This window comes from Somniosus microcephalus, chromosome 30 (assembly GCF_052327205.1).
Source record: "Somniosus microcephalus isolate GS21.2 chromosome 30, FLI_Smic_1.0, whole genome shotgun sequence".
Taxonomy (NCBI): domain Eukaryota; kingdom Metazoa; phylum Chordata; class Chondrichthyes; order Squaliformes; family Somniosidae; genus Somniosus; species Somniosus microcephalus.
The window spans coordinates 2329143-2356674 of record NC_141016.1 but is presented as its reverse complement, the minus strand read 5'-3'; the positions used below and the strand labels follow the sequence as shown (position 1 = coordinate 2356674).

General features: G+C 60.1%; 1 protein-coding gene across 1 annotated transcript in view; it reads right to left on the bottom strand.

Annotated features, from left to right (window-relative positions):
• Positions 1-231: 231 nt before the first annotated feature.
• The window catches only part of adgra2 (adhesion G protein-coupled receptor A2), a 246628-nt gene continuing 219327 nt past the window's right edge, over positions 232-27532 (bottom strand). Inside the window, exons 17-19 of the mRNA XM_085970888.1 lie at positions 25765-25910; positions 24395-24484; positions 232-5801 (exon numbers count right to left, since the gene is read on the bottom strand). Coding sequence (XP_085827014.1) covers positions 4610-5801; positions 24395-24484; positions 25765-25910 — 1428 coding nt within the window. The 3' untranslated portion in view covers positions 232-4609. The remainder of the gene's footprint in view (positions 5802-24394; positions 24485-25764; positions 25911-27532) is intronic.

The window sequence follows — 27532 nt, the reverse complement described above, 5'->3', positions numbered from 1 at the left end:
CTGGCTGGATGTATTCCTGGAGGTTTGATCACATGACCTCCCACACTCCCGCCATTGGTCGCCCGACACGTCCATCCTCGTATAACAACAGAAAACGCTGGAAAAACTCAGCAGGCCAGGCAACATCCGTGGAGCAGGCCAGGCAACATCCGTGGAGAGAGAATCAGAGTCAACGTTTCAGGTCGAAACCCTTCGTCAGATCTGAAACATTGACTCTGTTTCTCTCTCCACGGATGTTGCCTGGCCTGCTGAGTTTTTCCAGCATTTTCAGTTGTTATTTCGGATTTCCAGCATCCGCAGTATTTTGCTATCGTCCATCCTCGTGGCGCCCGCTTCCTGCGGCCAATCGGGAAAGTGAACAGACTCTTCGTTCCTTGACTGGATGGTTCTCGACTCTCAGTCAAACAGCCTTTTGTCCCCAATCTCCAATATTTTTTTTTACAATAAGCAAAAGTGTTGAAAGAAAATGAAAAAAAACTCTATGGGCCCGACGATATTTCTCCCAGCAGTGTCCTGGAAATGAATCTTCAATTCCCGGAGACTCCAGGCCAATCCTGCAGAGTTGGCGCCCCCAACCTCAGATCCCTGCCCCGCCCTCAGTTGCTACTTACGGGACACCCCTACTTTAACATCTCAGATCATTGCGCTGACGGGGATGAGGTTGGAACTGGGGACCCAGCAGCACTAACGCGATCGGATTTCCTGGGCTGGTGTCACAACCTTCGGTTCGCAACACAAGAACGACATTGAACCAAAAGGCACACCGACTGATGAATAATCTGGTGCCGAGATTGTTTGCGACGCTTTAACACCCTGCACTAAACATTCCTTTATGGACAATTTTGTACAATGCATTGAACATGAAAAGGGATTGTGTTATAAACGCATTTTAAAATCAATATACACAGTTCTAATCCTTAATCTATGTATCGGTAAGATTTATATATCTCTTTGGCACTTGTATAAGAATAAAATATTCTTTTCTTTTAAGGCAAAATGGCCACAGACTAAGAAGACATGCTGTGTGTGCAAAGCTTCTGAAGGGCGCACTCTAATTCTGGTCAAAGCAGTCGATAGCTCGGATTAGTGCAGCAGACGAGTCATTCATTAGTGAAGTGCATCAGCCGCTCCCTCCTGATCTGTATTAGGCAGAAGCGCTTTGTATATCGCCAGCAGAGCATCACACACACAATAAACACATGCAATGCACAGCGAGCGGCTCCCTTCAGTTAACGGGATAAGAGATAATCCTGGAAATAAAAAGTCAAACAATGACACACAACGTCAGGATTTCAATTCGATCCCACCAAATTCTCCTGAAACATGACTGGCAAAGAAGGTGACGTTACTGGTTAGAGTTCTGCTCAAGGGCTGGGTGGGTTAACAGGGGCTGCTGGCCAAGGCACTGATCACCAGAAGTGTGCTGGCCAACAGGAGAGAGTAGATCGGGCTGCGCACCAGGGTAGAGCTGGCTGATGGTGGCAAACAGGAGAGAGTAGATCGGGCTGCGCACCAGGGTAGAGCTGGCTGATGGTGGCCAACAGGAGAGAGTAGATCGGGCTGCGCACCAGGGTAGAGCTGGCTGATGGTGGCCAACAGGAGAGAGTAGATCGGGCTGCGCACCAGGGTAGAGCTGGCTGATGGTGGCAAACAGGAGAGAGTAGATCGGGCTGCGCACCAGGGTAGAGCTGGCTGATGGTGGCCAACAGGAGAGAGTAGATCGGGCTGCACACCAGGGTAGAGCTGGCTAATGGTGGCCAACAGGAAGAGGATGAAGGCAAGGTCTGCACGCGATATTCCACTCCTCATGGGGAGGGACTGTGCTGAGATAGATCGGGGACTCAGTGGTGTTGGGAACTGAGCGATGTACCCCATGGTCCCCAATGCCCACGCTCCACTCTGCTGTGCCACTCCAATCCTCCGACACAAAAGACCCATCTGAAAACAAAACCAATAAATGCCAGGGTTAACTAAGGGGCTCCAGCCCTGGCCAATAAGGGACAGAATCGCTCGTCAGTAATGCGCACTTTGCGCTCTGGTGTGCCAATCATATTTCAGAACCAGTCGGCTGATGATTGAAGCCAGTTTAGTTTTGCTATCTGGAGCCACACAGAACCTGAGGTGGCTCCCTGACACTAAACCACTGGCACGTCAGAAGGAGCAGTCACATAACGAGCCAACATCAGGAATCTCCTTGGATCACAGAGAGCAAAGAAACCTTCAATAAATAATAGATCAGCGACTGATTGGGAGTATGTAAGCGAAACGCACTGTATTTCACTGAAGCCAGCCTGTGGTCAGCACAGGGATGTACTGGATAGCTGGGGTGATTATTCAGAGCACCGTCTCGATATTATTGACCCCACTTCCGATGCTGAAACTAGAATCTGCGACTGCTGTACAACAAGGTGGCTCGTTGCATCGAGTAGAGCGGGGGGGGGGGGGCGGGGGGCGCTGGTCACCTGCACTTTGTGCACTAGACAGAGACGCTGTCCAGTGCACAGGAGCCGCACATCTCCAACGGGAGCTGGAGCTGGGAGGCCATCAACCCCGGGTTGGGAACAGGCAGCATGAACCTACCATGGGCTGGACGGGCAGAGGCCTGGGGCTGAGGTGCCCCAAGCTGGGCCTGGGACAGTGTGCAACACAAGAAGGCTCTCCGAGGGAACGAGGAACTGCAAAAAACACAACGACGATCTGAAGGGCACCGAATGGGCGAGGACTGCCTCACTGCCGGTGTGTGCTGGACCTCAGCTGTTTCAGGGCATTGCAAGTTCGGCAACTCTCAGCAATTTCAATTACACGGAATGTTTATCGAAACTGCCCTACGGTTCTTTTTGTTACATTGTATTTACAGCCATTCAGCCCAACAGGTACATGTCGGTGTTTGTGCTCCACACGAGCCTCCTTTTTATTTAAATTTGTTTATGGGATGTGGGTGTCGCTGGCAAGGCCGGCATTTATTGCCCATCCCTAATTGACCTCGAGAAGGTGGTGGTGAGCCGCCTTCTTGAACCGCTGCAGTCCGTGTGGTGAAGGTGCTCCCGCAGTGCTGTTAGGGAGGGAGTTCCAGGATTTTGACCCAGCGATGATGAAGGAACGGCCGATATATTTCCAAGCCAGGATGGTGTGTGACTTGGAGGGGAACTTGGAGGTGGTGGTGTCCCCATGCGCCTGCTGCCCTTGTCCTTCTAGGTGGAAGAGGTCGCGGGTTTGGGAGGTGCTGCCGAAGAAGCCTTGGCGAGTTGCTGCAGTGCATCTTGTAGATGGTACACACTGCAGCCACGGTGCGCCAGTGGTGGATGGAATGAATGTTGAAGGTGGTGGAAGGGGTGCCAATCAAGCGGGCTGCTTTGTCCTCCCACCCTACTTTATCTCACCCTATCCTTCTAGGAAAAGGGAACTTTGGCGCTCATTTTAACCGTCTGGAGCCTCACTATCTGCGAGAGCCTATTGGAAATTGAGAATGCCCGGAAAATCTTGAGCAATTTGCTCCTGAATTTCAGAAAACTCCCTGTCGAGAGAAGATGAGCCATAACGTTACCACCTTTGAGGGGACCTAATTAAAAGTGATCAAAACTGATCCAAATTAGTCCTTGGCTGATGTGAAGGGTCCAAGTGACAGAGGAAATAAAACTTTCAATGAGGAAGTTAGGAGCAAGAGGGAACGTTGGGGACAGGCACACCTTCACCCCCAAGGGTAATCGAGTAATGGACGGACATTGAATGTAAATGGGTCGAAGTGTTTCTGGAGAGAGAAGGGATTCACTGGGAAAAAGCTGACACTGTTTGTGAAGGCAAGCGGTCATCCCAGCCAGAGTGGAACCTAAAGCTTTGAGTTTCAGCCTCACTGCCTCGGCCCCATCAGACGATATTTACCCAGCCACCCCCACCCCCCGCAAAAACAGCACATAAGCCCCAATTTCAGTCAGGGAAATACAGTATTTTTACACCACACCCCTCCTTCCACAGCCTCTGAAGACATAAGCGCTGAGGAAAGAACCCTTCTTGTTCAGATCCTGCTTTCATTGAACTTCAATCTTACGCCTGTCCTTTTTTGGGCAAACGACTGCTCCGATACTCAGACATTCGTTCAGCATTTCTTTTCCTTTGCAGTGAATTTATATAATATATATATATATATATAAAAAGATATAAAGTGATTGTGAAAGATAACCGGAGCAAGAAGGCCCCAAGCCTAGGCAGGCTCCAAGCTTTGCTAGGCCCCAAGCCTAGGTAGGCCCCAAGCCTTGCTAGGCCCCAAGCCTAGGTAGGCCCCAAGCCTTGCTAGGCCCCAAGCCTAGGTAGGCCCCAAGCCTTGCTAGGCCCCAAGCCTAGGTAGGCCCCAAGCCTTGCTAGGCCCCAAGCCTAGGTAGGCCCCAAGCCTTGCTAGGCCCCAAGCCTAGGTAGGCCCCAAGCCTTGCTAGGCCCCAAGCCTAGGTAGGCCCCAAGCCTTGCTAAGCTAGGCTTTGGGTTAAATAAAGAGCCTGCTTCAAAACCGGCTCATTTTGGTGCATTTTTTGTTTAAGTAATTCTGTTTTACTCCAGAATGAGAGCCTTGCTTTGGTTAAAAATCGGTTTGGAAACATCTCCCTGGTGTAGAAAAGAACTACACAGTAGTTTCGCTCTTCCACAGGCTGGTGTTTATAGAGGGGTTTCCATCGGTGCCAAAGAGGCTGATGTCATACTTGCTTCCCTTTAGTGCGCCATTTTGATTGGCCGTGTTCAACGGGTACGACCTTCGCTTGACCTCTTTCTCGAAGGGATTGGGCTGCTTCAAGTTGTCCCGGCTGATGCTGCATTGCAGCACTCTGCTGGGGCCATGGGGCTGGCTGCTAGTGTCACTCCCCTCCGAGGGGGTCATGCTGGCCTCCCGCTCGCCGGATCCTCGGCCCGCCCCGCCGTTGCTCAGCTGGCTGGTGTGGCTGCTCGGGCAGCTCTCCGGCTGGCTGCCGTTCTCGCTGGAGGCCGGGTCCAAGCCGGCCCCCCTCAGCGCTTTTAACCGGTGGTGCTTGCCCTCCCGGTGCGGTTTAGTCCTGGCTTTGTGGTTGCGGCTGCCCGCCGGCGCGCTATTCCCGCACGGTTGGGCCTCCTTGGCGTCCTGTTCATTCTCGCCGCAGAGCGACGGCGTTTTGGCGCCGGCGCAGTCCCCTTGGTTCAAGGCCGCCTGGAGGTTGGTCACCTTGCACTGCCCGGACCCCGAGTAGGTGCTGCCGGGAGAGGACGACTTGTTGGAATGCGCCGCCTCGGGGCCGCAGACCGCCAGGCCGAGCTGGGGACCCACGCCGGCGGCAGGACTAGGACCAGCGGGGTGGCCGTGAGCTCGTGCAGGCGATTCCCCGGCGCAGGGCAGCCAGGGCCTGCAGACGTCCTGGCGCTTCAGGCAGTGGTGGATCAGCACCAAAAGGCCCAGCCCGACTGCCGCCACCCCGTACAGGCAGCTGAACAAGACGTTGAAAGACAGGCCCTGGGAGACGGAGAGGGCCCCAAAAGTCCAAAGGGCAACAAAGAGGAACTGGGTGGCCACCAGCGCCCAGAGCTGAGCTTCCAAGGAATATTCGTTCTCGGTGGTCAGCGAGGGGCTCCCGGAGCCGCAGGAGGCCGATCCCGAGTCGGTCAGGTGGGCGCCGTTGACCGCCGGACGCTGCTCCCCCTCCGGCGACCCTTGACCTTCGCCCTTGCTCCGCGGGTAGCACCGGAGGTGCAGGGCGGCGCACAGGAAGTAGATCCAGCTGACGAGCACCGTGAATCCCGCGGGTACGTAGAACGCTCCCAGGCTCGGCTTCCAGGCCAACCAGCAGCTACGGAGGGTGGAGGGGAGAAACCACAACAGTCAAGACGCTCATTCCGTAAGTGTAGGGCAGGGGATAAACTACCCCCTCAACATTTTTTTTTGGATGTGTTGTGTCCTTCGCACCTCCCCTCCAAATCCCAGATATGCCCCATCCCCCCAAGCACCAAATCTGTGCCCCCTGGGATCTCTCCAATTAGTCCCACTCCCCCCTGCTCTTTCCCCAGAGCCCTGCAATTTTTTTCCTTCGACTATTTATCCAATTCTCTTGTGAAAGTTACTATTGAATCTGCTTCCACCGCCCTTTCAGGCAGCGTATTCCAGATCACAACAACTCGCTGCGTAAAAAATAATTCTCCTCATCTCCCCTCTGGTTCTTTTGCCGAATTATCTTCAATCTGTGTCCTCTGGTGTCCGACCCTCCTGCCACTGGAAACAGTTTCTCCCTATCTACTCTATCAAAACCCTTCATCCTTTTGAACACCTCTATTAAATCTCCCCTTAACCTTCCCTAAGGAGAACGACCCCAGCTTCTCCAATCTCTCCATGTAACTGAAGTCCCTCAGCCCTGCAACCATTCTGGTCAATCTCCTCTGCACCCTCTCCAAGGCCGCGACATCCTTCCTAAAGTGCGGTGCCCAGAATTGGCCACAATACTCCAGCTGGGGCCGAACCAGTGTTTTATAAAGGTTTAGCATAACTTCCTTGCTTTTGTACTCTACTATAGAGGTTTAGGGAGGGAATCCCAGAGCTTAGGGCCCAGGCTGCTGAAGGCATGGCCGCTGATGGTGGAGCGATTAGAATCGGGGATGCTCAAGAGGCCAGAATTGGAGGAGCGCAGAGATCTCGGAGGGTTGTGGGGCTGGAGGAGGTTACAGAGATGGGGAAGGGGCGAGGGCCATGGAGGGATTTGAAAACAAGGATGAGAATTTTAAAATTGAGCTGTTGCTGGACCAGGAGCCAATGTAGGTCAGCGAGCACGGGGGTGATAGGTGAACGGGACTGGGTGTGAGTTAGGACACGGGGGGCAGAGGACAGGGGGTGATGGGTGAACGGGACTGGGTGCGAGTTAGGACACGGGGGGCAGAGGACAGGGGGTGATGGGTGAACGGGACTGGGTGCGAGTTAGGACACGGGGGGCAGAGGACAGGGGGTGATGGGTGAACGGGACTTGGTGTGAGTTAGGACACGGGGGGCAGAGGACAGGGGGTGATGGGTGAACGGGACTGGGTGCGAGTTAGGACACGGGGGGCAGAGGACAGGGGGTGATGGGTGAATGGGACTGGGTGCGAGTTAGGACACGGGGGGCAGAGGACAGGGGGTGATGGGTGAACGGGACTGGGTGCGAGTTAGGACACGGGGGGCAGAGGACAGGGGGTGATGGGTGAACGGGACTGGGTGCGAGTTAGGACACGGGGGGGGGCAGAGGACAGGGGGTGATGGGTGAACGGGACTGGGTGCGAGTTAGGACACGGGGGGCAGAGGACAGGGGGTGCTGGGTGAACGGGACTGGGTGCGAGTTAGGACACGGGGGGCAGAGGACAGGGGGTGATGGGTGAACGGGACTGGGTGCGAGTTAGGACACGGGGGGCAGAGGACAGGGGGTGATGGGTGAACGGGACTTGGTGCGAGTTAGGACCCGGGGGGCAGAGGACAGGGGGTGATGGGTGAACGGGACTGGGTGCGAGTTAGGACACGGGGGGCAGAGGACAGGGGGTGATGGGTGAATGGGACTGGGTGCGAGTTAGGACACGGGGGACAGAGGACAGGGGGTGATGGGTGAACGGGACTGGGTGCGAGTTAGGACACGGGGGGCAGAGGACAGGGGGTGATGGGTGAACGGGACTGGGTGCGAGTTAGGACACGGGGGGCAGAGGACAGGGGGTGATGGGTGAATGGGACTGGGTGCGAGTTAGGACGCGGGGGGCAGAGGACAGGGGGTGATGGGTGAAGGGGACTGGGTGCGAGTTAGGACACGGGGGGGGCAGAGGAAAGGGGGTGATGGGTGAACGGGACTGGGTGCGAGTTAGGACACGGGGGGCAGAGGACAAGGGGTGATGGGTGAACGGGACTGGGTGCGAGTTAGGACACGGGGGGCAGAGGACAGGGGGTGATGGGTGAACGGGACTGGGTGCGAGTTATGACACGGGGGGGCAGAGGACAGGGGGTGATGGGTGAACGGGACTCGGTGTGAGTTAGGACACGGGGGGCAGAGGACAGGGGGTGATGGGTGCACAGGACTGGGTGCGAGTTAGGACACGGGGGGCAGAGGACAGGGGGTGATGGGTGAACAGGACTGGGTGCGAGTTAGGACACGGGGGGCAGAGGACAGGGGGTGATGGGTGAACGGGACTCGGTGCGAGTTAGGACACGGGGGGGCAGAGGACAGGGGGTGATGGGTGAACGGGACTGGGTGTGAGTTAGGACACGAGGACAGGGGGTGATGGGTGAATGGGACTGGGTGCGAGTTAGGACACGGGGAGCAGCGAGCACAGGGGGTGATGGGTGAACGGGACTGGGTGCGAGTTAGGACACGGGGGGGGCAGAGGACAGGGGGTGATGGGTGAATGGGACTGGGTGCGAGTTAGGACACGGGGGGCAGAGGACAGGGGGTGATGGGTGAAAGAGACTGGGTGCGAGTTAGGACACGGGGGGCAGAGGACAGGGGGTGATGGGTGAACGGGACTCGGTGTGAGTTAGGACATGGGGGGCAGAGGACAGGGGGTGATGGGTGCACAGGACTGGGTGCGCGTTAGGACACGGGGGGCAGAGGACAGGGGGTGATGGGTGAACAGGACTGGGTGCGAGTTAGGACACGGGGGGCAGAGGACAGGGGGTGATGGGTGAACGGGACTCGGTGCGAGTTAGGACACGGGGGGGCAGAGGACAGGGGGTGATGGGTGAACGGGACTGGGTGCGAGTTAGGACACGAGTTCAGGGGGTGATGGGTGAATGGGACTGGGTGCGAGTTAGGACACGGGGAGCAGCGAGCACAGGGGGTGATGGGTGAACGGGACTGGATGCGAGTTAGGACACGGGGGGGCAGAGGACAGGGGGTGATGGGTGAATGGGACTGGGTGCGAGTTAGGACACGGGGGGCAGAGGACAGGGGGTGATGGGTGAATGGGATTGGGTGCGAGTTAGGACACGGGGGGCAGAGGACAGGGGTGATGGGTGAACGGGACTGGGTGCGAGTTAGGACACGGGGGGCAGAGGACAGGGGGTGATGGGTGAACGGGACTGGGTGCGAGTTATGACACGGGGGGGCAGAGGACAGGGGGTGATGGGTGAACGGGACTCGGTGTGAGTTAGGACACGGGGGGCAGAGGACAGGGGGTGATGGGTGCACAGGACTGGGTGCGAGTTAGGACACGGGGGGCAGAGGACAGGGGGTGATGGGTGAACAGGACTGGGTGCGAGTTAGGACACGGGGGCAGAGGACAGGGGGTGATGGGTGAACGGGACTCGGTGCGAGTTAGGACACGGGGGGGCAGAGGACAGGGGGTGATGGGTGAACGGGACTGGGTGCGAGTTAGGACACGGGGGGCAGAGGACAGGGGGTGATGGGTGAACAGGACTGGGTGCGAGTTAGGACACGGGGGGCAGAGGACAGGGGGTGATGGGTGAACGGGACAGGGTGCGAGTTAGGACACGGGGGGGCAGAGGACAGGGGGTGATGGGTGAACGGGACAGGGTGCGAGTTAGGACACGAGGACAGGGGGTGATGGGTGAATGGGACTGGGTGCGAGTTAGGACACGGGGAGCAGCGAGCACAGGGGGTGATGGGTGAACGGGACTGGGTGCGAGTTAGGACACGGGGGGGGCAGAGGACAGGGGGTGATGGGTGAATGGGACTGGGTGCGAGTTAGGACACGGGGGGGCAGAGGACAGGGGGTGATGGGTGAATGGGACTGGGTGCGAGTTAGGACACGGTGGGGGCAGAGGACAGGGGGTGATGGGTGAACGGGACTGGGTGCGAGTTAGGACACGGGGGGCAGAGGACGGGGTGATGGGTGAACGGGACTGGGTGCGAGTTAGGACACGGGGGGCAGAGGACAGGGGGTGATGGGTGAACGGGACTGGGTGCGAGTTATGACACGGGGGGGCAGAGGACAGGGGGTGATGGGTGAACGGGAGTCGGTGCGAGTTAGGACACGGGGGGGCAGAGGACAGGGGGTGATGGGTGAACGGGACTGGGTGCGAGTTAGGACACGAGGACAGGGGGTGATGGGTGAACGGGACTGGGTGTGAGTTAGGACACGAGGACAGGGGGTGATGGGTGAATGGGACTGGGTGCGAGTTAGGACACGGGGAGCAGCGAGCACAGGGGGTGATGGGTGAACGGGACTGGGTGCGAGTTAGGACACGGGGGGGGCAGAGGACAGGGGGTGATGGGTGAATGGGACTGGGTGCGAGTTAGGACACGGGGGGCAGAGGACAGGGAGTGATGGGTGAAAGAGACTGGGTGCGAGTTAGGACACGGGGGGCAGAGGACAGGGGGTGATGGGTGAACGGGACTCGGTGTGAGTTAGGACATGGGGGGCAGAGGACAGGGGGTGATGGGTGCACAGGACTGGGTGCGCGTTAGGACACGGGGGGCAGAGGACAGGGGGTGATGGGTGAACAGGACTGGGTGCGAGTTAGGACACGGGGGGCAGAGGACAGGGGGTGATGGGTGAACGGGACTCGGTGCGAGTTAGGACACGGGGGGGCAGAGGACAGGGGGTGATGGGTGAACGGGACTGGGTGCGAGTTAGGACACGAGTTCAGGGGGTGATGGGTGAATGGGACTGGGTGCGAGTTAGGACACGGGGAGCAGCGAGCACAGGGGGTGATGGGTGAACGGGACTGGATGCGAGTTAGGACACGGGGGGGCAGAGGACAGGGGGTGATGGGTGAATGGGACTGGGTGCGAGTTAGGACACGGGGGGCAGAGGACAGGGGGTGATGGGTGAATGGGATTGGGTGCGAGTTAGGACACGGGGGGCAGAGGACAGGGGTGATGGGTGAACGGGACTGGGTGCGAGTTAGGACACGGGGGGCAGAGGACAGGGGGTGATGGGTGAACGGGACTGGGTGCGAGTTATGACACGGGGGGGCAGAGGACAGGGGGTGATGGGTGAACGGGACTCGGTGTGAGTTAGGACACGGGGGGCAGAGGACAGGGGGTGATGGGTGCACAGGACTGGGTGCGAGTTAGGACACGGGGGGCAGAGGACAGGGGGTGATGGGTGAACAGGACTGGGTGCGAGTTAGGACACGGGGGCAGAGGACAGGGGGTGATGGGTGAACGGGACTCGGTGCGAGTTAGGACACGGGGGGGCAGAGGACAGGGGGTGATGGGTGAACGGGACTGGGTGCGAGTTAGGACACGGGGGGCAGAGGACAGGGGGTGATGGGTGAACAGGACTGGGTGCGAGTTAGGACACGGGGGGCAGAGGACAGGGGGTGATGGGTGAACGGGACAGGGTGCGAGTTAGGACACGGGGGGGCAGAGGACAGGGGGTGATGGGTGAACGGGACAGGGTGCGAGTTAGGACACGAGGACAGGGGGTGATGGGTGAATGGGACTGGGTGCGAGTTAGGACACGGGGAGCAGCGAGCACAGGGGGTGATGGGTGAACGGGACTGGGTGCGAGTTAGGACACGGGGGGGGCAGAGGACAGGGGGTGATGGGTGAATGGGACTGGGTGCGAGTTAGGACACGGGGGGGCAGAGGACAGGGGGTGATGGGTGAATGGGACTGGGTGCGAGTTAGGACACGGTGGGGGCAGAGGACAGGGGGTGATGGGTGAACGGGACTGGGTGCGAGTTAGGACACGGGGGGCAGAGGACGGGGTGATGGGTGAACGGGACTGGGTGCGAGTTAGGACACGGGGGGCAGAGGACAGGGGGTGATGGGTGAACGGGACTGGGTGCGAGTTATGACACGGGGGGGCAGAGGACAGGGGGTGATGGGTGAACGGGAGTCGGTGCGAGTTAGGACACGGGGGGGCAGAGGACAGGGGGTGATGGGTGAACGGGACTGGGTGCGAGTTAGGACACGAGGACAGGGGGTGATGGGTGAATGGGACTGGGTGCGAGTTAGGACACGGGGAGCAGCGAGCACAGGGGGTGATGGGTGAACGGGACTGGGTCCGAGTTAGGACACGGGGGGGGCAGAGGACAGGGGGTGATGGGTGAATGGGACTGGGTGCGAGTTAGGACACGGGGGGCAGAGGACTGTGGGTGATGGGTGAACGGGACTGGGTGCGAGTTAGGACACGGGGGGCAGAGGACAGGGGGTGATGGGTGAATGGGACTGGGTGCGAGTTAGGACACGGGGGGCAGAGGACAGGGGGTGATGGGTGAACGGGACTGGGTGCGAGTTAGGACACGGGGGGCAGAGGACAGGGGGTGATGGGTGAACGGGACTGGGTGCGAGTTATGACACGGGGGGGCAGAGGACAGGGGGTGATGGGTGAACGGGACTCGGTGTGAGTTAGGACACGGGGGGCAGAGGACAGGGGGTGATGGGTGCACAGGACTGGGTGCGAGTTAGGACACGGGGGGCAGAGGACAGGGGGTGATGGGTGAACAGGACTGGGTGCGAGTTAGGACACGGGGGGCAGAGGACAGGGGGTGATGGGTGAACGGGACTCGGTGCGAGTTAGGACACGGGGGGGCAGAGGACAGGGGGTGATGGGTGAACGGGACTGGGTGCGAGTTAGGACACGGGGGGCAGAGGACAGGGGGTGATGGGTGAACAGGACTGGGTGCGAGTTAGGACACGGGGGCAGAGGACAGGGGGTGATGGGTGAACGGGACTCGGTGCGAGTTAGGACACGGGGGGGCAGAGGACAGGGGGTGATGGGTGAACGGGACTGGGTGCGAGTTAGGACACGAGGACAGGGGGTGATGGGTGAATGGGACTGGGTGCGAGTTAGGACACGGGGAGCAGCGAGCACAGGGGGTGATGGGTGAACGGGACTGGGTGCGAGTTAGGACACGGGGGGGGCGGAGGACAGGGGGTGATGGGTGAATGGGACTGGGTGCGAGTTAGGACACGGGGAGCAGAGGACAGGGGGTGATGGGTGAACGGGACTGGGTGCGAGTTAGGACACGGGGGGCAGAGGACAGGGGGTGATGGGTGAATGGGACTGGGTGCGAGTTAGGACACGGGGGCAGAGGACAGGGGGTGATGGGTGAATGGGACTGGGTGCGAGTTAGGACACGGGGGGGCAGAGGACAGGGGGTGATGGGTGAATGGGACTGGGTGCGAGTTAGGACACGGGGGGCAGAGGACAGGGGGTGATGGGTGAACGGGACTGGGTGCGAGTTAGGACACGGGGGGGCAGAGGACAGGGGGTGATGGGTGAATGGGACTGGGTGCGAGTTAGGACACGGGGGGCAGAGGACAGGGGGTGATGGGTGAACGGGACTGCGTGCGAGTTAGGACACGGGGGGCAGAGGACAGGGGGTGATGGGTGAACGGGACTGGGTGCGAGCTATGACACGCGGGTGCAGAGGACAGGGGGTGATGGGTGAACGGGACTCGGTGCGAGTTAGGACACGGGGGGCAGAGGACAGGGGGTGATGGGTGAACAGGACTGGGTGCGAGTTAGGACACGGGGGGCAGAGGACGGGGGGTGATGGGTGAACGGGACTCGGTGCGAGTTAGGACACGGGGGGGCAGAGGACAGGGGGTGATGGGTGAACGGGACTGGGTGCGAGTTAGGACACGAGGAGAGAGGGTGATGGGTGAATGGGACTGGGTGCGAGTTAGGACACGGGGAGCAGCGAGCACAGGGGGTGATGGGTGAACGGGACTGGGTGCGAGTTAGGACACGGGGGGGGCAGAGGACAGGGGGTGATGGGTGAATGGGACTGGGTGCGAGTTAGGACACGGGGGCAGAGGACAGTGGGTGATGGGTGAACGGGACTGGGTGCGAGTTAGGACACGGGGGGCAGAGGACAGGGGGTGATGGGTGAATGGGACTGGGTGCGAGTTAGGACACGGGGGGCAGAGGACAGGGGGTGATGGGTGAACGGGACTGGGTGCGAGTTAGGACACGGGGGGCAGAGGACAGGGGGTGATGGGTGAACGGGACTGGGTGCGAGTTATGACACGGGGGGGCAGAGGACAGGGGGTGATGGGTGAACGGGACTCGGTGTGAGTTAGGACACGGGGGGCAGAGGACAGGGGGTGATGGGTGCACAGGACTGGGTGCGAGTTAGGACACGGGGGGCAGAGGACAGGGGGTGATGGGTGAACAGGACTGGGTGCGAGTTAGGACATGGGGGGCAGAGGACAGGGGGTGATGGGTGAACGGGACTCGGTGCGAGTTAGGACACGGGGGGGCAGAGGACAGGGGGTGATGGGTGAACGGGACTGGGTGCGAGTTAGGACACGAGGACAGGGGGTGATGGGTGAATGGGACTGGGTGCGAGTTAGGACACGGGGAGCAGCGAGCACAGGGGGTGATGGGTGAACGGGACTGGGTGCGAGTTAGGACACGGGGGGGGCAGAGGACAGGGGGTGATGGGTGAATGGGACTGGGTGCGAGTTAGGACACGGGGGGCAGAGGACAGGGGGTGATGGGTGAATGGGACTGGGTGCGAGTTAGGACACGGGGGGCAGAGGACAGGGGGTGATGGGTGAACGGGACTGGGTGCGAGTTAGGACACGGGGGGGCAGAGGACAGGGGGTGATGGGTGAACGGGACTCGGTGTGAATTAGGACACGGGGGGCAGAGGACAGGGGGTGATGGGTGCACAGGACTGGGTGCGAGTTAGGACACGGGGGGCAGAGGACAGGGGGTGATGGGTGAACAGGACTGGGTGCGAGTTAGGACACGGGGGGCAGAGGACAGGGGGTGATGGGTGAACGGGACTCGGTGCGAGTTATGACACGGGGGGGCAGAGGGCAGGGGGTGATGGGTGAACGGGACTGGGTGCGAGTTAGGACACGGGGGGCAGAGGACAGGGGGTGATGGGTGAACGGGACTGGGTGCGAGTTATGACACGGGGGGGCAGAGGACAGGGGGTGATGGGTGAACGGGACTCGGTGTGAGTTAGGACACGGGGGGCAGAGGACAGGGGGTGATGGGTGCACAGGACTGGGTGCGAGTTAGGACACGGGGGGCAGAGGACAGGGGGTGTTGGGTGAACAGGACTGGGTGCGAGTTAGGACACGGGGGGCAGAGGACAGGGGGTGATGGGTGAACGGGACTCGGTGCGAGTTAGGACACGGGGGGCAGAGGACAGGGGGTGATGGGTGAATGGGACTGGGTGCGAGTTAGGACACGGGGGGCAGAGGACAGGGGGTGATGGGTGAACGGGACTGGGTGCGAGTTAGGACACGGGGGGCAGAGGACAGGGGGTGATGGGTGAATGGGACTGGGTGTGAGTTAGGACACGGGGGGCAGAGGACAGGGGGTGATGGGTGAACGGGACTGGGTGCGAGTTAGGACACGGGGGGCAGAGGACAGGGGGTGATGGGTGAACGGGACTGGGTGCGAGTTATGACACGGGGGGGCAGAGGACAGGGGGTGATGGGTGAACGGGACTGGGAGCGAGTTAGGACACGGGGGGCAGAGGACAGGGGGTGATGGGTGAACGGGACTGGGTGCGAGTTATGACACGGGGGGGCAGAGGACAGGGGGTGATGGGTGAACGGGACTCGGTGTGAGTTAGGACATGGGGGGCAGAGGACAGGGGGTGATGGGTGCACAGGACTGGGTGCGCGTTAGGACACGGGGGGCAGAGGACAGGGGGTGATGGGTGAACAGGACTGGGTGCGAGTTAGGACACGGGGGGCAGAGGACAGGGGGTGATGGGTGAACGGGACTCGGTGCGAGTTAGGACACGGGGGGGCAGAGGACAGGGGGTGATGGGTGAACGGGACTGGGTGCGAGTTAGGACACGAGTTCAGGGGGTGATGGGTGAATGGGACTGGGTGCGAGTTAGGACACGGGGAGCAGCGAGCACAGGGGGTGATGGGTGAACGGGACTGGGTGCGAGTTAGGACACGGGGGGGCAGAGGACAGGGGGTGATGGGTGAATGGGACTGGGTGCGAGTTAGGACACGGGAGGCAGAGGACAGGGGGTGATGGGTGAATGGGATTGGGTGCGAGTTAGGACACGGGGGGCAGAGGACAGGGGGTGATGGGTGAACGGGACTGGGTGCGAGTTAGGACACGGGGGGCAGAGGACAGGGGGTGATGGGTGAACGGGACTGGGTGCGAGTTATGACACGGGGGGGCAGAGGACAGGGGGTGATGGGTGAACGGGACTCGGTGTGAGTTAGGACACGGGGGGCAGAGGACAGGGGGTGATGGGTGCACAGGACTGGGTGCGAGTTAGGACACGGGGGGCAGAGGACAGGGGGTGATGGGTGAACAGGACTGGGTGCGAGTTAGGACACGGGGGCAGAGGACAGGGGGTGATGGGTGAACGGGACTCGGTGCGAGTTAGGACACGGGGGGGCAGAGGACAGGGGGTGATGGGTGAACGGGACTGGGTGCGAGTTAGGACACGGGGGGCAGAGGACAGGGGGTGATGGGTGAACAGGACTGGGTGCGAGTTAGGACACGGGGGGCAGAGGACAGGGGGTGATGGGTGAACGGGACAGGGTGCGAGTTAGGACACGGGGGGGCAGAGGACAGGGGGTGATGGGTGAACGGGACAGGGTGCGAGTTAGGACACGAGGACAGGGGGTGATGGGTGAATGGGACTGGGTGCGAGTTAGGACACGGGGAGCAGCGAGCACAGGGGGTGATGGGTGAACGGGACTGGGTGCGAGTTAGGACACGGGGGGGGCAGAGGACAGGGGGTGATGGGTGAATGGGACTGGGTGCGAGTTAGGACACGGGGGGCAGAGGACAGGGGGTGATGGGTGAATGGGACTGGGTGCGAGTTAGGACACGGTGGGGGCAGAGGACAGGGGGTGATGGGTGAACGGGACTGGGTGCGAGTTAGGACACGGGGGGCAGAGGACGGGGTGATGGGTGAACGGGACTGGGTGCGAGTTAGGACACGGGGGGCAGAGGACAGGGGGTGATGGGTGAACGGGACTGGGTGCGAGTTATGACACGGGGGGGCAGAGGACAGGGGGTGATGGGTGAACGGGACTCGGTGCGAGTTAGGACACGGGGGGGCAGAGGACAGGGGGTGATGGGTGAACGGGACTGGGTGCGAGTTAGGACACGAGGACAGGGGGTGATGGGTGAATGGGACTGGGTGCGAGTTAGGACACGGGGAGCAGCGAGCACAGGGGGTGATGGGTGAACGGGACTGGGTCCGAGTTAGGACACGGGGGGGGCAGAGGACAGGGGGTGATGGGTGAATGGGACTGGGTGCGAGTTAGGACACGGGGGGCAGAGGACTGTGGGTGATGGGTGAACGGGACTGGGTGCGAGTTAGGACACGGGGGGCAGAGGACAGGGGGTGATGGGTGAACGGGACTGGGTGCGAGTTAGGACACGGGGGGCAGAGGACAGGGGGTGATGTGTGAACGGGACTCGGTGTGAGTTAGGACACGGGGGGCAGAGGACAGGGGGTGATGGGTGCACAGGACTGGGTGCGAGTTAGGACACGGGGGGCAGAGGACAGGGGGTGATGGGTGAACAGGACTGGGTGCGAGTTAGGACACGGGGGGCAGAGGACAGGGGGTGATGGGTGAACGGGACTCGGTGCGAGTTAGGACACGGGGGGGCAGAGGACAGGGGGTGATGGGTGAACGGGACTGGGTGCGAGTTAGGACACGGGGGGCAGAGGACAGGGGGTGATGGGTGAACAGGACTGGGTGCGAGTTAGGACACGGGGGCAGAGGACAGGGGGTGATGGGTGAACGGGACTCGGTGCGAGTTAGGACACGGGGGGGCAGAGGACAGGGGGTGATGGGTGAACGGGACTGGGTGCGAGTTAGGACACGAGGACAGGGGGTGATGGGTGAATGGGACTGGGTGCGAGTTAGGACACGGGGAGCAGCGAGCACAGGGGGTGATGGGTGAACGGGACTGGGTGCGAGTTAGGACACGGGGGGGGCAGAGGACAGGGGGTGATGGGTGAATGGGACTGGGTGCGAGTTAGGACACGGGGGGCAGAGGACAGGGGGTGATGGGTGAACGGGACTGGGTGCGAGTTAGGACACGGGGGGCAGAGGACAGGGGGTGATGGGTGAATGGGACTGGGTGCGAGTTAGGACACGGGGGCAGAGGACAGGGGGTGATGGGTGAATGGGACTGGGTGCGAGTTAGGACACGGGGGGGCAGAGGACAGGGGGTGATGGGTGAATGGGACTGGGTGCGAGTTAGGACACGGGGGGCAGAGGACAGGGGGTGATGGGTGAACGGGACTGGGTGCGAGTTAGGACACGGGGGGGCAGAGGACAGGGGGTGATGGGTGAATGGGACTGGGTGCGAGTTAGGACACGGGGGGCAGAGGACAGGGGGTGATGGGTGAACGGGACTGCGTGCGAGTTAGGACACGGGGGGCAGAGGACAGGGGGTGATGGGTGAACGGGACTGGGTGCGAGTTATGACACGCGGGTGCAGAGGACAGGGGGTGATGGGTGAACGGGACTCGGTGCGAGTTAGGACACGGGGGGCAGAGGACAGGGGGTGATGGGTGAACAGGACTGGGTGCGAGTTAGGACACGGGGGGCAGAGGACGGGGGGTGATGGGTGAACGGGACTCGGTGCGAGTTAGGACACGGGGGGGCAGAGGACAGGGGGTGATGGGTGAACGGGACTGGGTGCGAGTTAGGACACGAGGAGAGGGGGTGATGGGTGAATGGGACTGGGTGCGAGTTAGGACACGGGGAGCAGCGAGCACAGGGGGTGATGGGTGAACGGGACTGGGTGCGAGTTAGGACACGGGGGAGGCAGAGGACAGGGGGTGATGGGTGAATGGGACTGGGTGCGAGTTAGGACACGGGGGGCAGAGGACAGTGGGTGATGGGTGAACGGGACTGGGTGCGAGTTAGGACACGGGGGCAGAGGACAGGGGGTGATGGGTGAATGGGACTGGGTGCGAGTTAGGACACGGGGGGCAGAGGACAGGGGGTGATGGGTGAACGGGACTGGGTGCGAGTTAGGACACGGGGGGCAGAGGACAGGGGGTGATGGGTGAACGGGACTGGGTGCGAGTTATGACACGGGGGGGCAGAGGACAGGGGGTGATGGGTGAACGGGACTCGGTGTGAGTTAGGACACGGGGGGCAGAGGACAGGGGGTGATGGGTGCACAGGACTGGGTGCGAGTTAGGACACGGGGGGCAGAGGACAGGGGGTGATGGGTGAACAGGACTGGGTGCGAGTTAGGACATGGGGGGCAGAGGACAGGGGGTGATGGGTGAACGGGACTCGGTGCGAGTTAGGACACGGGGGGGCAGAGGACAGGGGGTGATGGGTGAACGGGACTGGGTGCGAGTTAGGACACGAGGACAGGGGGTGATGGGTGAATGGGACTGGGTGCGAGTTAGGACACGGGGAGCAGCGAGCACAGGGGGTGATGGGTGAACGGGACTGGGTGCGAGTTAGGACACGGGGGGGGCAGAGGACAGGGGGTGATGGGTGAATGGGACTGGGTGCGAGTTAGGACACGGGGGGCAGAGGACAGGGGGTGATGGGTGAATGGGACTGGGTGCGAGTTAGGACACGGGGGGCAGAGGACAGGGGGTGATGGGTGAACGGGACTGGGTGCGAGTTAGGACACGGGGGGCAGAGGACAGGGGGTGATGGGTGAACGGGACTGGGTGCGAGTTATGACACGGGGGGGCAGAGGACAGGGGGTGATGGGTGAACGGGACTCGGTGTGAATTAGGACACGGGGGGCAGAGGACAGGGGGTGATGGGTGCACAGGACTGGGTGCGAGTTAGGACACGGGGGGCAGAGGACAGGGGGTGATGGGTGAACAGGACTGGGTGCGAGTTAGGACACGGGGGGCAGAGGACAGGGGGTGATGGGTGAACGGGACTCGGTGCGAGTTATGACACGGGGGGGCAGAGGGCAGGGGGTGATGGGTGAACGGGACTGGGTGCGAGTTAGGACACGGGGGGCAGAGGACAGGGGGTGATGGGTGAACGGGACTGGGTGCGAGTTATGACACGGGGGGGCAGAGGACAGGGGGTGATGGGTGAACGGGACTCGGTGTGAGTTAGGACACGGGGGGCAGAGGACAGGGGGTGATGGGTGCACAGGACTGGGTGCGAGTTAGGACACGGGGGGCAGAGGACAGGGGGTGTTGGGTGAACAGGACTGGGTGCGAGTTAGGACACGGGGGGCAGAGGACAGGGGGTGATGGGTGAACGGGACTCGGTGCGAGTTAGGACACGGGGGGGCAGAGGACAGGGGGTGATGGGTGAACGGGACTCGGTGTGAGTTAGGACACGGGGGGCAGAGGACAGGGGGTGATGGGTGAATGGGACTGGGTGCGAGTTAGGACACGGGGGGCAGAGGACAGGGGGTGATGGGTGAACGGGACTGGGTGCGAGTTAGGACACGGGGGGCAGAGGACAGGGGGTGATGGGTGAACGGGACTGGGTGCGAGTTAGGACACGGAGGGCAGAGGACAGGGGGTGATGGGTGAATGGGACTGGGTGCGAGTTAGGACACGGCGGGGGCAGAGGACAGGGGGTGATGGGTGAACGGGACTGGGTGCGAGTTAGGACACGGGGGGCAGAGGACAGGGGGTGATGGGTGAACGGGACTGGGTGCGAGTTAGGACACGGGGGTGCAGAGGACAGGGGGTGATGGGTGAACGGGACTGGGTGCGAGTTATGACACGGGGGGGCAGAGGACAGGGGGTGATGGGTGAACGGGACTCGGTGTGAGTTAGGACACGGGGGGCAGAGGACAGGGGGTGATGGGTGCACAGGACTGGGTGCGAGTTAGGACACGGGGGGCAGAGGACAGGGGGTGATGGGTGAACAGGACTGGGTGCGAGTTAGGACACGGGGGGCAGAGGACAGGGGGTGATGGGTGAACGGGACTCGGTGCGAGTTAGGACACGGGGGGGCAGAGGACAGGGGGTGATGGGTGAACGGGACTGGGTGCGAGTTAGGACACGAGTTCAGGGGGTGATGGGTGAATGGGACTGGGTGCGAGTTAGGACACGGGGAGCAGCGAGCACAGGGGGTGATGGGTGAACGGGACTGGGTGCGAGTTAGGACACGGGGGGGGCAGAGGACAGGGGGTGATGGGTGAATGGGACTGGGTGCTAGTTAGGACACGGGGGGCAGAGGACAGGGGGTGATGGGTGAATGGGACTGGGTGCGAGTTAGGACACGGGGGGCAGAGGACAGGGGGTGATGGGTGAACGGGACTGGGTGCGAGTTAGGACACGGGGGGCAGAGGACAGGGGGTGATGGGTGAACGGGACTGGGTGCGAGTTATGACACGGGGGGGCAGAGGACAGGGGGTGATGGGTGAACGGGACTCGGTGTGAATTAGGACACGGGGGGCAGAGGACAGGGGGTGATGGGTGCACAGGACTGGGTGCGAGTTAGGACACGGGGGGCAGAGGACAGGGGGTGATGGGTGAACAGGACTGGGTGCGAGTTAGGACACGGGGGGCAGAGGACAGGGGGTGATGGGTGAACGGGACTCGGTGCGAGTTATGACACGGGGGGGCAGAGGGCAGGGGGTGATGGGTGAACGGGACTGGGTGCGAGTTAGGACACGGGGGGCAGAGGACAGGGGGTGATGGGTGAACGGGACTGGGTGCGAGTTATGACACGGGGGGGCAGAGGACAGGGGGTGATGGGTGAACGGGACTCGGTGTGAGTTAGGACACGGGGGGCAGAGGACAGGGGGTGATGGGTGCACAGGACTGGGTGCGAGTTAGGACACGGGGGGCAGAGGACAGGGGGTGTTGGGTGAACAGGACTGGGTGCGAGTTAGGACACGGGGGGGCAGAGGACAGGGGGTGATGGGTGAACGGGACTCGGTGCGAGTTAGGACACGGGGGGGCAGAGGACAGGGGGTGATGGGTGAACGGGACTCGGTGTGAGTTAGGACACGGGGGGCAGAGGACAGGGGGTGATGGGTGAATGGGACTGGGTGCGAGTTAGGACACGGGGGGCAGAGGACAGGGGGTGATGGGTGAACGGGACTGGGTGCAAGTTAGGACACGGGGGGCAGAGGACAGGGGGTGATGGGTGAACGGGACTGGGTGCGAGTTAGGACACGGAAGGCAGAGGACAGGGGGTGATGGGTGAATGGGACTGGGTGCGAGTTAGGACACGGGGGGGGCAGAGGACAGGGGGTGATGGGTGAACGGGACTGGGTGCGAGTTAGGACACGGGGGGCAGAGGACAGGGGGTGATGGGTGAACGGGACTGGGTGCGAGTTAGGACACGGGGGTGCAGAGGACAGGGGGTGATGGGTGAACGGGACTGGGTGCGAGTTATGACACGCGGGTGCAGAGGACAGGGGGTGATGGGTGAACGGGACTCGGTGTGAGTTAGGACACGGGGGGCAGAGGACGGGGGTGATGGGTGCACAGGACTGGGTGCGAGTTAGGACACGGGGGGCAGAGGACAGGGGGTGATGGGTGAACAGGACTGGGTGCGAGTTAGGACACGGGGGGCAGAGGACAGGGGGTGATGGGTGAACGGGACTCGGTGCGAGTTAGGACACGGGGGGGCAGAGGACAGGGGGTGATGGGTGAACGGGACTGGGTGCGAGTTAGGACACGAGGACAGGGGGTGATGGGTGAATGGGACTGGGTGCGAGTTAGGACACGGGGAGCAGCGAGCACAGGGGGTGATGGGTGAACGGGACTGGGTGCGAGTTAGGACACGGGGGGGCCAGAGGACAGGGGGTGATGGGTGAACGGGACTGGGTGCGAGTTAGGACACGGGGGGCAGAGGACAGGGGGTGATGGGTGAACGGGACTGGGTGCGAGTTAGGACACGGGGGCAGAGGACAGGGGGTGATGGGTGAACGGGACTGGGTGCGAGTTATGACACGGGGGGGCAGAGGACAGGGGGTGATGGGTGAACGGGACTCGGTGTGAGTTAGGACACGGGGGGCAGAGGACAGGGGGTGATGGGTGCACAGGACTGGGTGCGAGTTAGGACACGGGGGGCAGAGGACAGGGGGTGATGGGTGAACAGGACTGGGTGGGAGTTAGGACACGGGGGGCAGAGGACAGGGGGTGATGGGTGAACGGGACTCGGTGCGAGTTAGGACACGGGGGGCAGAGGACAGGGGGTGATGGGTGAATGGGACTGGGTGCGAGTTAGGACACGGGGGGCAGAGGACAGGGGGTGATGGGTGAACGGGACTCGGTGCGAGTTAGGACACGGGGGGGCAGAGGACAGGGATCGTGATGGGTGAACGGGACTGGGTGCGAGTTAGGACACGAGGACAGCGGGTGATGGGTGAATGGGACTGGGTGCGAGTTAGGACACGGGGAGCAGCGAGCACAGGGGGTGATGGGTGAACGGGAGTGGGTGTGAGTTAGGACACGGGGGGGCAGAGGACAGGGGGTGATGGGTGCACGGGACTCGCTGCGAGTTCGGACACGGGGGGCAGAGGACAGGGGGTGATGGGTGAACGGGACTGGGTGCGAGTTAGGGCACGGGGCCAGAGGACAGGGGGATGATGGGTGAGCGGGACTGGGTGCGAGTTAGGACACGGGGGGGGCAGAGGACAGGGGGTGATGGGTGAACGGGACTCGCTGCGAGTTCGGACATGGGGGGCAGAGGACAGGGGATGATGGGTGAACGGGACTGGGTGTGAGTTAGGGCACGGGGCCAGAGGACAGGGGGATGATGGGTGAGCGAGACTAGGTGCGAGTTAGGACACGTGGGGCAGAGGACAGGGGGTGATGGGTGAACGGGACTCGGTGCGAGTTAGGACACGGGACAGAGGACAGGGGGCGATGGGTGAACGGGACTCGCTGCGAGTTCGGACACGGGGGGCAGAGGACAGGGGATGATGGGTGAACGGGACTGGGTGTGAGTTAGGGTACGGGGCTTGAGGACAGGGGGTGATGGGTGAACGGGACTCGGTGCGAGTTAGGACACGGGGTGCAGAGGACAGGGGGTGATGGGTGAACGGGACTCGGTGTGAGTTAGGACACAGGGGGCCAGAGGACAGGGGATGATGGGTGAGCGAGACTGGGTGCGAGTTCGAACACGGGGGCAGAGGAAAGGGGGTGATGGGTGAGCGAGACTGGGTGCGAGTTAGGACACGGGGGGCAGAGGACAGGGGGTGATGGGTGAACGGGACTCGGTGCGAGTTAGGACACGGCCAGCAGAGTTTTGGATGAGCTGAAGTTTACGGAGGGTGCAAGGTGGGAGGCCAGGCCAGGAGAGCGTTGGGATAGTCGAGTCTGGAGGTGACAAAGACAATCTTCATTTGGAATAGATTGGGCTACGATTACAGCCGCTTCTTTCTGATCTTGGGACAATCAAAAGCCAATAAAAAACATTGTGTCATAAATAATCTGATCCACTTGAAGAAAGAAAGGCGAGGAACAACCTGCATTTATATAGCGCCTCGCAGCCAGTGGAATGCAGCCAATGTTGTCGTGTGGGCAAAGCCCTATAATGGTTGGAGCTGAGTAAACACACTCAACTCCTCCAATGGACAGAGTTGAACAGATACTCACTATGGGCTGTAGTCGCTGTAATTGTGCAGATTGACGGCTGCGGTGATCCCGCATATAATTAAGGGAATACCTCCAGCGATGAGATAGAACCTGCACAGAGAAAGAAAACACATTCATGATCTGGCCCGAGCCTCGGACAAGCACTGCACAAAGGACAGGATTTGAACACACGACACCAGCAAGCTTCAACCAAAGGAGAAAAGGGAGAGGGCAAGATAAATCAGGAGGTCGCAATTGGGCGAAGCTTGAAGCTGCTGGAAGTTGCAGATAGAAGGAAAGAACGAGGGACGTGAGGAGTGGAATAGTGTTTGAGGGCATGGGAAAGACTAAGTTAGGGTAGGAGATGGTACGATGAATCTTTATTTCAATGCAGTTGGGATGTCAGGATGAGAAAGAGTGGTTTGACGGCATATTTGGAACTGAAGAAGTTAAGGAGAAGTTAATTCAGAGAATCACTGGCTAAAGAGTGATCAGTAAGATAGAGAGAGGTTACAATGGAGGGAGAGGCATTGGGGGCCAGAGGTGAGAGAAAGAGACTGCCCGTGGCCAGCTTTCTCTTGTAAACTATCCAGAAGTATGGGAGAGTTGCCAAAAGGGAATAATTCAAGTTATGGACCAACTTAAAGGTTGATGGAGGGATAAGAGTTGTTGAAGGGAAATAGGATTGTTGGCCACGAGACAGTGAACCGAGCTTCTTGCAGTCGCTTTAGCAATGGGAGCTCGAGTCAGCATCAAGGAGAGAGTGAGGCCAAGGATATGAATAAATGAGGGACGACTAAGGATGGAACCAGCAACGGTAATTGGTGGGGCTGTTAATGGACTTGAAGAAACCGAGTCTTTGAAGAATTGAATGGAACTAGATCTTCATGGTCCCAGTGATGGGCGGGAGGAGGTGGAGATGTACTGATTCAGCCATCGCACCACAAGAGGGCAGGACAATGCGGCTACAGAGGCTTCCCAATCTGAAAAAGTGTGACGAATGCACCGTGGGATCGGGTGAAGAATGGAGAGGGAAAAGAGGGGAAGTGAGGTCAGAAACGCAGAGTTAATGGAGGAAGAGTAAGAGGATCAACCTTCAATAGCGCAGAGAGCGCGAGTTAAGAACAAAGCAGATAGCCATGGCCTCTTTACGAGCTGTTAAGTCTTTACAGTTCCATGAAGGATGTGACGATATCTCATGTTGCCAGGGAACGCAAAATTTTAAAAAATGACTTCTCAAGAACGTTGCACAGATTCCCTTCCTGTAACAGTTTATGTCAGTATTCAATAAAACAATTTGGAAATATCTGAAACCATCAGTTTCAAGGCTTTAGTCTCGGACTTGGTGCAAAGTCACCATCGCCTTGACCCGGTCCCACCCCCTGCTGTACCTGAGCATTGGGCGCTGGGCGGGCGGAGGCAGCTCGAGTTCCTGCTGTCGCTGTACCTTCTGCGTCACCTCCTTGTAAATGACCCTCGCCGACACTCCGATCCAGAGCAGGGTGGAGAGGGACGAATAATGTAGAACAATTCCGATCTGGGAAGAGGAGGTGAATCGGATTACTGCAGGTTAACCAACACGTTTAGAAACCCCGACTTAGAGGCGACTGGACGATGGCATCAAAGAACGTCATGCCTACAAGATGGAGCAGTCAAAGGGCAGAGAGGGAGGGCCCTGCCACCCACCCACACATAAAGAAAGTCTTGCATTTCTCCAGCGCCTTTCACAACCTCAGGACGTCCCAAAGCACTTACCGCCAATGAAGTACTTTTTGAAGTGTAGTCACTGTTGTAATGTAGGAAACGTGGCAAGCAATTTGCGCACAGCAAGCTCCCACAAACAGCAATGTGATAATGACCAGATCATCTGTTTTAGTGATGTTGGTTGAGGGATAAATATTGGCCCAGGACACCGGGGAGAACTCCCCTGCTCTTCTTCAAAATAGTGGCCGTGGGATCTTTTATGTCCACCTGAGAGAGCAGACGGGGCCTCGGTTTAACGTCTCATCTGAAAGATGGCACCTCCGACAGTGCCCCTCAGTACTGACCCTCCAACAGTGCAGTGCTCCCTCAGTACTGCCCCTCCGACAGTGCAGCGCTCCCTCAGTACTGCCCCTCCGACAGTGCGGCGCTCCCTCAGTACTGCCCCTCCGACAGTGCGGCGCTCCCTCAGTACTGCCCCTCCGACAGTGCGGCGCTCCCTCAGTACTGCACTGGAGTGTCAGCCTAGATATTTGTGCTCAAGTCTCTGGAGTGGGCCTTGAACCCAGAACCTTCTTGACTCAGAGACGTGAGTGCTGCCCACTGAGTCACGGCTGACACAGCGCGGTGCGTGTGCCCAGACTTCTTGCTTCAGCTGACTGACAGGATGAAGAGTTTGGTCAATTCCAAGCTCACCTCTTGAGCATCTCGACATGGCTTCATCAAGTCACCTAAAGCAGCCCCAGCCTCGCTCCATTTCAATCAGATCCACTGAGCCGAGGCTGGTCTCAACCCGATTCTGTTAAATGGCCAAATCTGTTTTCATGGTGAATCTGCCCACAAGGTGGCCCAAGGCAGGAACCAACTTTGCCTCACTGAAGTGTCCAAGGCCTTTCCCAGCACCAAACTTCAAAGCCTCTGTAATTTAAGACACTGCGCTTATACTGTGAATGGACACGAAGTGGTCTAAATCAATAAACAGGCTCTGTGAAGAGGCAGTCCTTTAGAGATTGCCACTCCCACTCCTAAGATAAGCTGTATAGCGAAATAACTCAGGAACGCGCTTTAAGCTGCTTAAGATGTGACTGCATCTCTACTCAGATAAGGAAAGTGCAGTAAGCGCTTAATAAATGTACAGCCAGGGTCATGACCAGCAACACAGCTCAAAGACCTGAAACATTAACTCTGTTACTCTCTCCACAGGGGTTACCAGAGGCAAGGGTGTGGTATTAGTGGTCCTAGGCCTGAGGAGGATAGGGGAACATCGCCGTCTGTGTAGGAGGAGCAGCTGGGAGGACTCAGTCAGAGGGAAGTATAAAAAATATGCAGATTTTTGAGTGTGGCAGACAGGGATGGAAATAATGGGGGTGATTTTGCCAATGGGGAGCTTTTGGAGGCGGGACTCCCACTTGTCGGGTTTCAGTCCCGCCTCCATCAACTTCTGGCCAACCCACGCTA